The sequence below is a fragment of the Hirundo rustica genome, chromosome 4 (assembly GCF_015227805.2).
Source record: "Hirundo rustica isolate bHirRus1 chromosome 4, bHirRus1.pri.v3, whole genome shotgun sequence".
NCBI lineage: Eukaryota > Metazoa > Chordata > Aves > Passeriformes > Hirundinidae > Hirundo > Hirundo rustica.
Window position 1 is genome coordinate 21706526 of NC_053453.1, and position 12658 is coordinate 21719183.

Consider the following 12658-nt stretch of genomic DNA (forward strand, 5'->3'; position numbering starts at 1 on the left):
GCAGAGCTACCTCCAACTCCACCTCTTCCAGGGACATTGTCATATGGAAAATGTTCTTTTCACAAAAGAAAGGGTTCTAACTTGGTGAAATAGAAAATAAATTGTAAAATTACATTCACTTAGATACTTGATTCCTTTAATAATTATTAAGGAGCCTAGCCCAAAGTCTAATTTTGCTCTTATACCTAAGGCAGCCTAGTGATGTAGATGCAGAACGGGGCTTGCAGTTCTTCACAGAAATATGTGACCCAAATTCAAAAGCCTTTGTGTCTTTTAGCACACACAAAGGCTTTTGAATTTGGGTCACATCTAGATAGATGTACTGTTAAAGACATCGCACACTCTTCTGTGTGAAATTGTGCCCTAGGCTAAAGAAGAACCACTGGACAAATTCAGACCTGACATAAACTGACAGAGCCTTATACAGGCTTATACAGCCTGTACTTGTACAGGTCTCTATCAGCATTTCCTCATACAGCATATACATCATAGGCTGAATCATGAATATGGACATTTCATCCACAGCATTTGTTTAGTTTGCATAAATTTCCCACAAATTATCAGAACTTTAGCTGATGAAGACCTTATGTCAGTTTAATTGAATTTATGCACCCAAATAAATTGTCTATTTAAGTCTGAAGATCATTTATTTTTAAAAGCATACAGAAATAATGAAACCACATTATGAAGTGACACAGAACATTTTATAAGCACATTTCACTGGCACAGTGCATAAGCATTACAACATTTTCACTTCAGCTCTGTCAACATTGGTGACAGGTATTTAGCAAAACCGAGCTTAGTTTCTATGCTCTCAAGACACTAAAGTAGGTGTAAGTTCCCTAGAAGTTTAACAAAATCTGAACTGAATAAAGAAGCTAAAGCAGAATATAGATACAGCTATAGATATAGTTATAAATATTTTATAAGGGAAACACAATAACTTGAATTTAAAGGTCTAGCTCTTAATAGCTGTCAGTTTTTCTAAACTTCAATTTTAATCCTTCCTCTCCCCCACCAAAATAAGGAAGTTTTTTACCTTTACTTTTGCTGTCACCTGTTGCTGTTACACATTACAAAGCGAAAGGTCAGTGGCAAAGCTCTCTGTGAGCTTCTCAGCACATCACACTACAATGACTCACTATAGGCCCCAAGTGGCTCAGTCTCTACCTAACTGAAGTCCGTTCAATTTCAGTGTCTAGGTTAAAGACAGCCTAAAAATCCACTGCAGGTCTGTAACAAGCTGGATCTTTGGTTCAAGTGAATCTGAATGAATCTGAGCATCACCTTTCAGCTGTGAATCTGGTCTGGGCAAAGCAAAGATAGTTTTTGTTATGTGGGGTTACCATGAAGAAATGTTCAGAAATAAGGAAATTATAGAGAAAATAGCAGATTGTAGTTCATACAGACATGTTAATATTTAAAGTAACAAGTATTTAAAGTCACAAGAAGGGGGCCTGGATAAGAGCCAGATTCAGACCTCCTTACGCTGTTGAGTATCTTCTCCATATAGCCTTGCTGATTTTAATCAAACTGCCACAGGAATAGGGTTCTGTGTAATGTGAGCAATGTGGTCAGGCCACAGATGATCAATACAGACATTACCAAGGGCAAAAAAAAAAGGCTTAGACCCATATGTGGGTTTCTTACTAATGTCTGTGCCCATGATCTGGAGCAATATTCAATCCAACACATCATACAAACACCTCAAATAAAATTAATTTAGTAAGTCAGAGTGGTATAGGATATTTCTTGGGCTTGTCTTTAATTCAGTGAAGCCATCCATTGTCTGTTACATTGGAAAGCTTTGTGGAAGACAGATAGGTCGTTTATGGAACATATTTGTTCACGCATGAATGTGAATCAATGAATAACTGCAAATGGACATGTCACAGCCTGACAGAACAGCGTGTTATGGATGCTAAATTAACCAGCAATCAGTAGTTCATTAAGCTATACCACCTTCAGAGAGGTCCCCATCTGAAGCTAAAGGCTGCAAGCCAAAATATTTCAATGAATAGAGTTCCTCATTTTCTCCTGGCCTGCTGAGGGAAACACACACTGACAGTAGGATCTGTCAGCCTGTTCTCATTTCCCACTCACTGACCAGCCAGCAGAAAGCAAAGACCTGCAGCAGCTCCAAAGGCAGCAGGAATGCCTCCTTCCCAAGAGGTTGGGGTGAGCAAAGAAGCACTTCCCTATTTCCTGCCCAGGCAGAAGTGCTGCTGGGTGCCAGCTGCCAGCACTGCTCTCAGAGCTCAGAATCCCCCCACCTAAAAGTAATTGCAGAGATGTTCAATCAGACACTATCTTTGAAACTGATGGCAGAAGACTAGTACTGGAAATACTGATACCTCTAGAAGTAACATGAATCAAATTAGGCCTTGGAATACTGAAATATAATTTTTTTAAAGTGTGTGTGATGTATAGCTCTACATTCTTCACATTGTTTCTGCAGAAGCAGTAGAATCAATGGATATGGCTCTGGGCACAGTGCAGCTACTCACACAATGTACCACTTGATTTCAGCAAGAGCTGCAGAGAACAATTCCCAATCCCTGGTCCACAAGACCCTCCTCATCACGTTAAATCACCCAGCCCCAAAACAAAGAAGTTCTGTGTTCTTTTTAAACTTCTGCATGGTTGAATCTTTGTACAAGTTAATTCAACTTTTTTCCTCAGGTAAGCCTTCCACTGCAACAACAGAATCTTTGTCTGTTGGACACATGAGTGAAACACAAGGTAGGAGTAAAGGAGTTGGTAAAAAAATGCTTTAAAAATTTTTAATGTCTAAAGAATTCCAGAAGTGGAAAATTACTATAACAGAATAAAATTATTTAATCAAGAATGCCTTTTCCCTTTTAAGAAACAGAACTCTTAGAGGCACCATTTTTATTCCCTTGCACTGCTTTAGGAAGACCTTAATGTCTAGAACAAAGTAGAAGAAGCTGCATGGCTCCTAAGAGGAAGATAAAAAGGCTTTGTTTTCTTGATCTACTAAACACTACATGAACCCAGTGCTCCAACAGCCTTTGGTCAGGCAGTTCACAAAATATTCCTGTCCAGCCCTGGTAACACTGACAAATAAATCTCTGCTTCATGGCTTCAATGCTCTCCAGGCTGGGTTCACCTGTCACCTGGAACCTGGGGCCCCTCTCTGAGCCTTGGATCTTAAAATCTGTGGGTGACAAATGGAGGTAAGCAGAAGAGTCACTGTTTTTGCGGATACATCTTCCATTCTTCTTGCACAGGACTTTGCTGCAGAGCTTGGCTGCTGAGGTCACGTTAATGACGTAATGTCCCAAAGGTCCGTCAATGTAGCGCTTCACGGTTAGGCAGCTTTCCTGTGAATAATGAGACACCATGACACATTTCTCAGTATCTAGCACTGTGTCCAAGTTTATTACATCTAAAAACATGCTAGAAGTAAGCTGTTCATGCCTAAAGCAATCTATTGAGATAAATCGGTTAGATTTGCATACTGGAGTGATCTAGTTGGTTTAAGTGAGTTTATTTCCATGTGTAAGATTAGAAAAGTATTAACCTCTGCTGTAGTTTCTATTTGAGCTCCTGGTAGGAATGCATAGTGTGAGACTAGGGTGGAGTCCCAGGAAGCAGAAAGAGGGTTCATATGGTTCATATCTGAGACTAACTGGTTCCTTAAGTAGAGATTTCTGGTAACTGCTGACTAGGAGAAGTGCATGGGACTAACAGGTTTTAAAGCACATATTGTCACCACTCTGGCCCTGATCACTCCAATACATCCAGTTTACCAGGATCCACATAATTTTCATAAACCAGCACAGAAGTTGCTGCAATTGCAACTAGAAATTTCCAGTTCAGATTTCCTGGTTCTTCTGACCAAGTCAGAAGTACTTGGCCAGAGACTTCAGGAGAGGGAGAGCAGGCTGCATGAAAAGCAGAGCGGGCACCAAAGCCCAGGTTTAGGAAAGGGGGCCATCATGCCATGCCTCCTGGGAAACTCCAGTGCTGCCTCCCATCTCCTTAAGAAAGTATATTTATGAAAGTCTGAAGAACCTGGGAGAAGTAACTAGGGCTTTTCTTGTGACATTATTTTCCATGTAACATTTCAACATGAGCAACCGGAGAAAATACCCCATCTCCAGACTCCATTCCTTCCCAGTTGAACTAGACAACTGCTGTAGTTACAAAGTAGAACTCTGTCAAACAAGCTGTGCTTGTATTTACATGGCATTTTTTCTGAAACGTGTCTTTCTCCTCACCTGGACTCATTATTCCACTGAGCTACAAATTACCTGCCCAAATAAATGTGCTCTGGAGCAACGAGACTTTTTAGCCTAACAGAATTAATGAGACCTGAAAGTAGTACTGAGCTGTCATCCTCAGTTGTTGGCTGATGACACTGATAAAGGTGCTGTGGAGGGTGTGGTGTCAGACAAGAGCTATTGAGGGGATTCCTGAGAACTGGTAAACTGATAGGACTGACCTTTGAGCTGGCATATTGCATACTTCCCCAGAGAACAACTCCAGCTGCTCCCAAAGCTGCGCTTTCCCCGATGGTATTGACCAGATCTCTCTGAAAAAGAAGGCCAAATCCACACATGAGAAAAACAAATATGCAAAGGTAAAAATAAAAATGTACTAGGATATGGGCAGCACTTCTTTTTTTTTCCCCGGAGGCAACATTGATCCTGTGGTATATTCTTCACAATAAAATCACTGTTTAGTTTAGAAAGCTCTTCTGTGTCTTTGCAAAGGTTTGCATGGGTGCCTACTAGATAATGAAATCTTTATTGTTTATTCACAAGGGGTCCTCCAACCAAGCCACTGGAGTAAGAATTTAGTGGTCTATTTTATCCACTAGTCTTAGAATGATTATCAAAGTACCAACCTACCTAGGTAACATTTTTGTCAAGTGATGGTCAGTATGATCACACATCACTGGATCACCCTTACAGTGTGTAGTTGCAGTTGATGGCTTTAGGCAGGGGTCTAACTCATGCTGCTTTAGCCATGCCAACAGAATTATAGGGCTGCTGTTTTTACCAGCATGAGTGCCATTAGTCCAAGAAACATATCTTTGAAAAATTAACCTCTCTCCCTGCTACAAGTGCCAAATGCAGACATATTTACATATTGATTTGACCATGTCCACTTTTAGAATTGAACAAATAAGGAGCTGAGTTGTAGCAACAGCAATAATACAACTCTACCAGAGCAGCTTGAGTGTTGAGCAGGAGTCACCAGCGCCTTGCCAACAGCATGGCAATGTATCTTACAAGTGTCTTAAAGACACTCTCTGAGATTATGAATATTGTGTCTAGAAAAATGCAATTAAATCTTCAAAAATATGTAGAAAGGAACTTCTTCCCCCAAATTTCAAGGCATAATCAACTACATTTAAAACCATTTCCGTCCACAATAATTGATTTAAAAGTAATTCCTGATCAGAATTTGTCATGACAGTAATTACAATATTTCTCAATTTGACAAAGAGAAAATTCCTTTTAAAAGACACTTATGGTCTTTTATACAGTCTTTGCAGCTCTTTAACTAGAGAACAATCAAAAATACCAGTGAAATTATCACACTGTGGTGGTGGGAGATTTAGAAAAACAAAATTCCAGAGTGGAAGAGCCATGTTATTATTAATTACTACTAAATATATTCCTCGCTGTAAGTGGGCCTGTTGATTTATCAGTGCATATTTATGGAATTTCCATTCTTGAAATATTTGTGGCCTGAGAGATATAAAAAAACCACTAATAAATGTAGTGGGAAAGGGAGAATCCACTGAAGAGTTGAAGACAATTACAGGGAATTCAAAATGGGTAGTGGCTTTGACCCTTAACTAAAGGTTGGAACCCTTGAAAAGTCTGGAAGAGTAGAGTTTGCCTGCTGGCTCTTAGTGCAGAGATCAGAGTGATTTAAAGTATAACTGGTCTTGCCCGAAGCTCATGTTGCTGCTGATCACCCAAACAGTCTTTTAGAGACTGTCATAACTCATAAAAATATAGCAGTCCAGTAGTACTTTTTAAAGAAGAGTGGTGTGGACTGCACAAGTTACTTTCAAGGGGGTTAAGGAGGAGAGGTATTTCCTACATGAATTAATTAATCAGTTAAAAAAAAAAAAGAGTATGTTAATTAAAGATCAAAATATCAAATGTTAAAAGAATGTGAAGTACAGTCTGATGTACTGAGGGTTCCCAGTAATGAGGGTTTCCAAGCCTTCATCATATGAACACATTTTATGAATTTTACCCAGATGCAAAGACTGAACTATGATTCTGCATTACTCACATGATGGTTGAGTGATTTTGCACTAACACATTTCAGATCTCATTAAGAAATTAATTAAAATTTGTCAGACCTCTAGAATAAATAATAAATAAATATTTAGCATTGTTGGAAGAACTAAGACCTGAGAAAACCTTGAAATAAGCTTTTTGTGAGTAATATGCTCTGGGAATTAGAGTGCTTGACTGGAAGTCAGTAAATCTAATTTTTATAACCCCATATTCCACATCTTTATTTTGTTAGCTTTATCAGATCGACAAAAATATTACAGCACTTCATGTCTAATTCGTATGGATATAAAACTGACAAAACTAATCCTTAGAGTTCATCTAGGCCTCTAGATGTATGAAGTCCAATGGCACTGACAACTTCACACTTAAGTCCCTGAGGCACCTATCCTTCCACTTTTCCTGCAATCTAGAATTACCACCTTGACAACATAGAAATTCAGCACTTATCTTGGGTTAAGGCCAAAATTTGGCATTTTATTGGAAGTGATTCTTAAAGGATTCTTACAGAACCTGCACAGGGGCTAGATATTGGTGAAAACAGCAGTTCACCACAAACATATTGTATAAGACTTCATTTAAACACTTTCCTTACACCTTAAATTTCCTCTTTTTGTATTCTTTGGAAAAAAGGTCAAGTGCGAAGAGTCCTTCCCAGAAGAAGAGAGAAATAGTTGGTCTAATACAAAATATCCAGATAACCCTCTGGAGAGGGTTACCTTCATCATGAGGTTTCAGATGACATCTCTGTCTGATGCCATTTCACTTTGCACCAGCTCAGTGAAGGTTCAAAGGAGAGAAAGAGAAATAAGTGGGAACTTGACTACAGGTTATGATAAACTCATAGGTAATTAGGTAACCCACCCACAAGGAAAGACCTAAGGTTCCTGACTGTCATTTCTAGGCATAGTTATGTCTGCTACTGAATGAATGTGTCAGGCTCAGTACCTCAAAAGCCATCAGCACAGAAAGGGTCTTCCCCAAATGACCTCTGGACAGGAGGTTGGACCCTCACATTTATTTTTGCTCTCTGATGGCTTGTTCTTTTTGGTCTGATGATTCCTTAACTCTTTTCTGAAGCCTGACACAGGGTGTTGGATTCATCCTGAGTAGGCTGGGAAGAGAACAGAGCCAAGAGCTTCTGCACCAGAGGCAGGTGCACTGACCAGCAGAAGGTCATGCATTGAAGGAGGAACCAAACCCTGCTTCCTCCTCCTCTGCCACAGACAGGGTAAGAAAATAAGAGCTTCATTCTTCATTTGTGTATTTCGAGAAAAGGAAAGATATCTGCCTTTCCTAATAGCTGAGTGGCAAATTATGGGCAGAGATAAGAAGGCGCTTCCATGAAGAACTGAGTGAGGCACATGAACTCCACCATCAGCCTCAGACACAGCAGTCCTGCTTTTGGGACTGAACCAAGTGCCCCTTCTCACACAGCACAGCTTGGCATTGATGGGGGCTTACTGGTATGGCTCTTCTTTGAGAGCGCAATAAAAGCCTCATATGGAAGAAAATATGCAACTTAATACATACATATATTAATATTAATATTTATATATTAGCATTTATCTAGCTGGGGAGTCCTAATTTGCCCTTTGTATCAGACTTTGGCAACTGGCATTTGTCCAAATGATTTACAAGTCAACAAAGCCTCTTCCCTTGTGATGCTCATTCTTGTTCAGGCTTTTGGGGGCAGTGTGCAGCTACCTAAGGTCCTCAAGACTAGGCTGGGCTATCTCCAAATGGACGCTTGATTTGGCAGGGAGGAGAAGGCTCTAGTGTCTGTCAATGTTTGTATTTAGATAACCCAAGTCACTGCACTGGCTCTTAAAAGAATAGAGGTGAACTAAACCATCAGTTTTGGAGCTCGAGATGAAACAAGACAGTCAGTTCTAGTTACACGTTGAGGAAAGAAAAATAAGTGTATCTGTAATCTTGAAGAGCCTTAGTTACAGACAAGAGTTTTCTGTGTTCAGAAATAGTAGTTCAAGCCTGACATGGTTGCAGGGGTTGGTCTCTACACACATGCACAGCTGGTCATCAGAGAAGACTATCTGTAGGGGAACAACAGGATTGCTATCCATTATTAATCATTCGTCAGTTGTCATCCTGCTTTATTAATGATTTCAGCCATCTAGTAAGGAAGCACAGAGGCTACTGTGTGACTTCCCTCTCGCACATGCTTAACAGTGAATTGTGTAAGCAGAAAGTTCCTAAATGCCCCACAGATAGCAAACTGCTTATACACATTTCTAGCAAATAGAAAAACCTTTCATAATGATTTGGATCCCAATTCAGAATTTACAAGTTGTTTCCAAGATAAAAATCAGGATTAATTTCTCAGACACCTTATGCACAACTCACCTGATTTCCAGATGCAGTCAGGGTAAAAGGTACAGCACACACAGGTACAGCATCTGTTTGGGACCTGGCCTTTCATCTTTCTGAAGGTTTGATAGACCTGTGTCTCTCCCTTATCGACTCTGACTCACAACCATTTTTTTCTGACCCCACTGTGCAATTTCACATAAGTTCTTTGTACAGAAGGGCTTGCATACAAGACTTGAATGTCAGTAGTGTTTCTGTTGGAATAGAAAGTACAGCTCTTGCACTGCTCGACGGAGCAAGGCTGTGGTTGTCCTGGCCCAGTCCCTGCCAGAGGTCAGGTAACTATCCCATCTGCCTGCTGTCACAATTTTTCTGTGGACATTTAGCCTCAATGTCACTGCCCTAGGAACTTCTCCTTTTCACTTTCATGCACATTGTTTCTGGAGCTCAGAGGTTTCATGCCTTGTTTGTAACTTTGTGAGCATCACTTAGGGGCATGGCATGGGTCAAATGAGAAGCTCCAATCTAGTCTAAAACCTGAACATACAAAACCACATTTAAATTGGCTCCAGGGCTATGAAAGAATACAAGAACATTATTTTCTGGATCATTTCTATGTAGAAGATTTTTAAATACAACCCTTCAAGTTTCTGTCAGACCCCAAGCTGTTCTCACAGATGATGTGTATAGTCTGGACACATTAAGCCCTGTCCCATGTTGAGGACCCTGCCCATACTGTCCTTATTAGAAATCATGTAGTGGAACATAATCCAAATATGTTTCTCTGGCTATGCAAAGATCTTTCCTGGCTGCAAAGTTGTAGAGCAGTCTTTCAAGGATCCAAAAGTAAATGACTTCATGTAACTGAAAAATAGGCTAGTGAGTTAAAGAGCATCACTCCAAATTACTACTGTACTGTTCAGAAAGTAGCTTAAGGTAAAACAGTAACTATGTATCACCACAGGTTTTGAACTTACACATAACTGGTTACTGCATGCTAGTTTTCACAGCTTTCAGTAACATTAATGGTATTTTTATATTGATCAAGGGACTAATTAATTTTGTAAAAATGTATTAGTACAGACTGCATTTGAAGTATTCTTATGTATCTCCTAGCCTGAGTTCTTCAGTGAAGATGTTCTGGGTGACATCCTGCCTGTACTGACCCCAGTGACTCCTTGCCTTCAAGACTACACTGGCCTATCTGCCCATGATTTCTGAGTCAGCTAGCACCTGTGATTTCCACAGAGAAAACAGCTCCAGAGAGTTCCTGGTTGCTGAAAACGAACCAGACCAAATTCCTAATTACTTCTATGTACACTTTGCTTCCCGGGGGCAGCCTGAAAGTACCATTTGCTTCCTGGCGTCAGCCTGAAACATTTCTTGGACTCTCAGGGATCTGCTGCATCTCCTTAGCTCCAGATCCAGGCTGAAGCCCCCACAGCCTGTGGTTCACTGGACTGAACTTTGCCTTTTTCTTGCCACTTCTATCCCTCTATCTGTTCTGGTTTGAGTCATGTACTTGTCTCTGGCAGCATTAGAAGGAACCTCTCATGCAGTTCTCCGTAAAAATGAAGGGAGGGAGCACCCACAGATGCTCTTTGTCATCAAGGGGTTATTTCCATGAGTTTCCTGTCCCAGATTTTCTCCTTTCTCATGGAATTGATAGAAAGCAAAGGAAAAGATTTGGCACTTGAAGCAACTATTAGAGAATGGAATAAGTGTCTGTACATCGCTATTATATGCATAAACAAAGTCAGAGCAACGATCATCATTACATATCCAGGAAATCTGAGATTTGCACATACATAATTTACCATCAGTGTTGTGGCCACTGCGTATTTACTGCACTTGATCACTGGTTGATGGAACATTGCATGACTCAAAAACTGGGTTTCTTTCATAAAAGGAATCCACAGCTTAGCACTAAATGTTAGACATGAAGATGTACTTTTGAAGAGTGAGACAGATGGCCAATGTTCATCATGCAGGAGTTAGGAACTCCAGGACAGATTACTTTACTTGACTAGTTTATTTCTATACTGAATGAATTTACATTTGCATAAAGAAACAAAAAAACCCTGAGGCTCCTTTCTCATGAAAGTTTATCTTTCCATTGCACTTATTAATTTTAAACTTCACAAAATCTCTCAAGCTTATTTCACAAGCTGCCCTGAACAATAAAAACATCAGAATGAATTTCTTCCTTAAGGAATATATTTCTTTATACTTTCTTTCTAAATTTCCTTCATTAAAAATATACAGTACTATCTCACAGAGGTAGATCAAACCACTGCAATATTAACTCTTGAAAGGCATAGAGTTTTGTACTGTGACTACAGTACTTCCTCTCAGGGGGCTGCCTTAAACATGAAAAACAAAGATGTAAGTGCTTTTATACAGGAAAAGCTTTTAGAACATATTTTTTCTAAGAAGCTATTTCTAATTTCTAAATTTTGAAAGAAGTCTGTTTGCTTACCTCTGTTAAAACATGAAAAGTATAGGCATAAAATGGTCTGGAGTAAACAAACACAGGCAGAACATAGTCTTTTCTAGCAATTGAGGCAACACGCATTGCCTCTTTAACCCGATAGTGAACAAATTTTAGTGCGTTTGGGCTTGACTTCAGTATGTAATCCAGATATATTGAAGGGAAGAGAGCAGTGCTTTCCTTCCACAGCCAAAGCAGGAGGTCATTGCGGAAAGACTCGATGGGTGGGCATTTCCCTGTGTATGTTTGGGGGTGCTCTTTGTAATCGTAATTGTAGCAGTCTGGGTAAAGATAATAACCCCACAAACCATTTGGTCTCATATGCTCTGCCAGAAGGATGGTGTTATTCATAAAGCTCCTGCCAGCATTTTCAAATTCCTCTTTAGCCACTTTCCGAATTCTGTCCTCTGACCACTGAGGATGCCGTCTCCTAACAATCTCAAGAGATTTATTTCTATAAATGCTTTTATTGCCCCAGTTCCTATCCCACTGGGGCCTCCAGTTTTCCCAGTCAATGACTGCAAGTCCCTGAAATTTCTTCATGGGTATGCAATAGTCAATGTCAGACTTTGCTTTGCTAAGGTGTTTGATAAGGCTTTCATTCTGGGGCACCCCTCCATTAACGGGATCTCCATTATCTGAGTAGTAGGGGTAGTATCCCAAATGAGTGTGATAGAAGATTGTCACATTGGATCCACTCAGAGTCTCATTGATGTTGGATGCAATGTCGAAAACACCGAGATCCAGGTCCACCTTGTAGCGCAGCCTGCACTGCTCAGTGGGCGCATTCCAAACAACCATGAAAGGTTTGTGCAGAACCAGAGGGGCGCGCGCCGGCTTCAGCAGGTGAGCATCAGCCAGGGAAAGCAGTGCCATCACTGCCAGCTGTTGGACCCAAACAACCATGGTTGGTTTTCTTTCTGGGAAACTGCTATGATGTGCCCTTCGAAACAAAACCAAATTAAGATGTTAGAAAGGCAGCATGGAGGCACATTTGATGATAAGAGAATGTCCTTTGGTTTGATTTGCTTCTGATAACATTAAACTCAGAGCAAAGAGAGAAAAGTGCAAAACTGATCTTGTTAAAATTAAGACTAATTTCAAATGCTTTGAAAAACTTTTTGAGAAAATTCACTTCCTTTTCACCGAGACTACTCACACAGTTGATTCAAACGTTTACTTAAGGTTTATTTGCTCCCTCATGTCTACAAAATTAGATAGTAAAGTAATAACCTAAAATGATAATATAAAAAAAGAATGTGCACTCATTTGAAATTTCAGCTTCCAAACAAGGTCTGCCATGGTCAGTCTGACTTGCCTAGAAGATCCTCACAGTGGGGCTACAGTCTTTACTATCTGTATATTAAAATGGTCACAATAGGAAAGGTAATTTAAACAAAAGGCAGACACTTCTACCTCACACAGATTAATGAAGACAACTCAGAAATGCTGCAGTTTTCAGGATATGAGAACATTGTTATCTAGCCCTGAACTTCATTTTCATTTTCTAAACGAATAATGCAAGAGTGATAATCTGCAGGCTAGAAGAAGG

General features: G+C 40.0%; 1 protein-coding gene across 1 annotated transcript; it reads right to left on the minus strand.

Annotated features, from left to right (window-relative positions):
* Positions 1-671: 671 nt before the first annotated feature.
* On the minus strand, positions 672-12012 carry HYAL4 (hyaluronidase 4). Its single transcript, XM_040062350.2, has 3 exons — positions 11095-12012; positions 4469-4558; positions 672-3344 (listed from the first exon to the last, which is right to left on the minus strand). The coding sequence occupies exons 1-3, from the start codon at positions 12010-12012 to the stop codon at positions 2922-2924; spliced, it is 1431 nt and encodes a 476-aa protein (XP_039918284.1). The 3' UTR covers positions 672-2921.
* Positions 12013-12658: the final 646 nt, after the last annotated feature.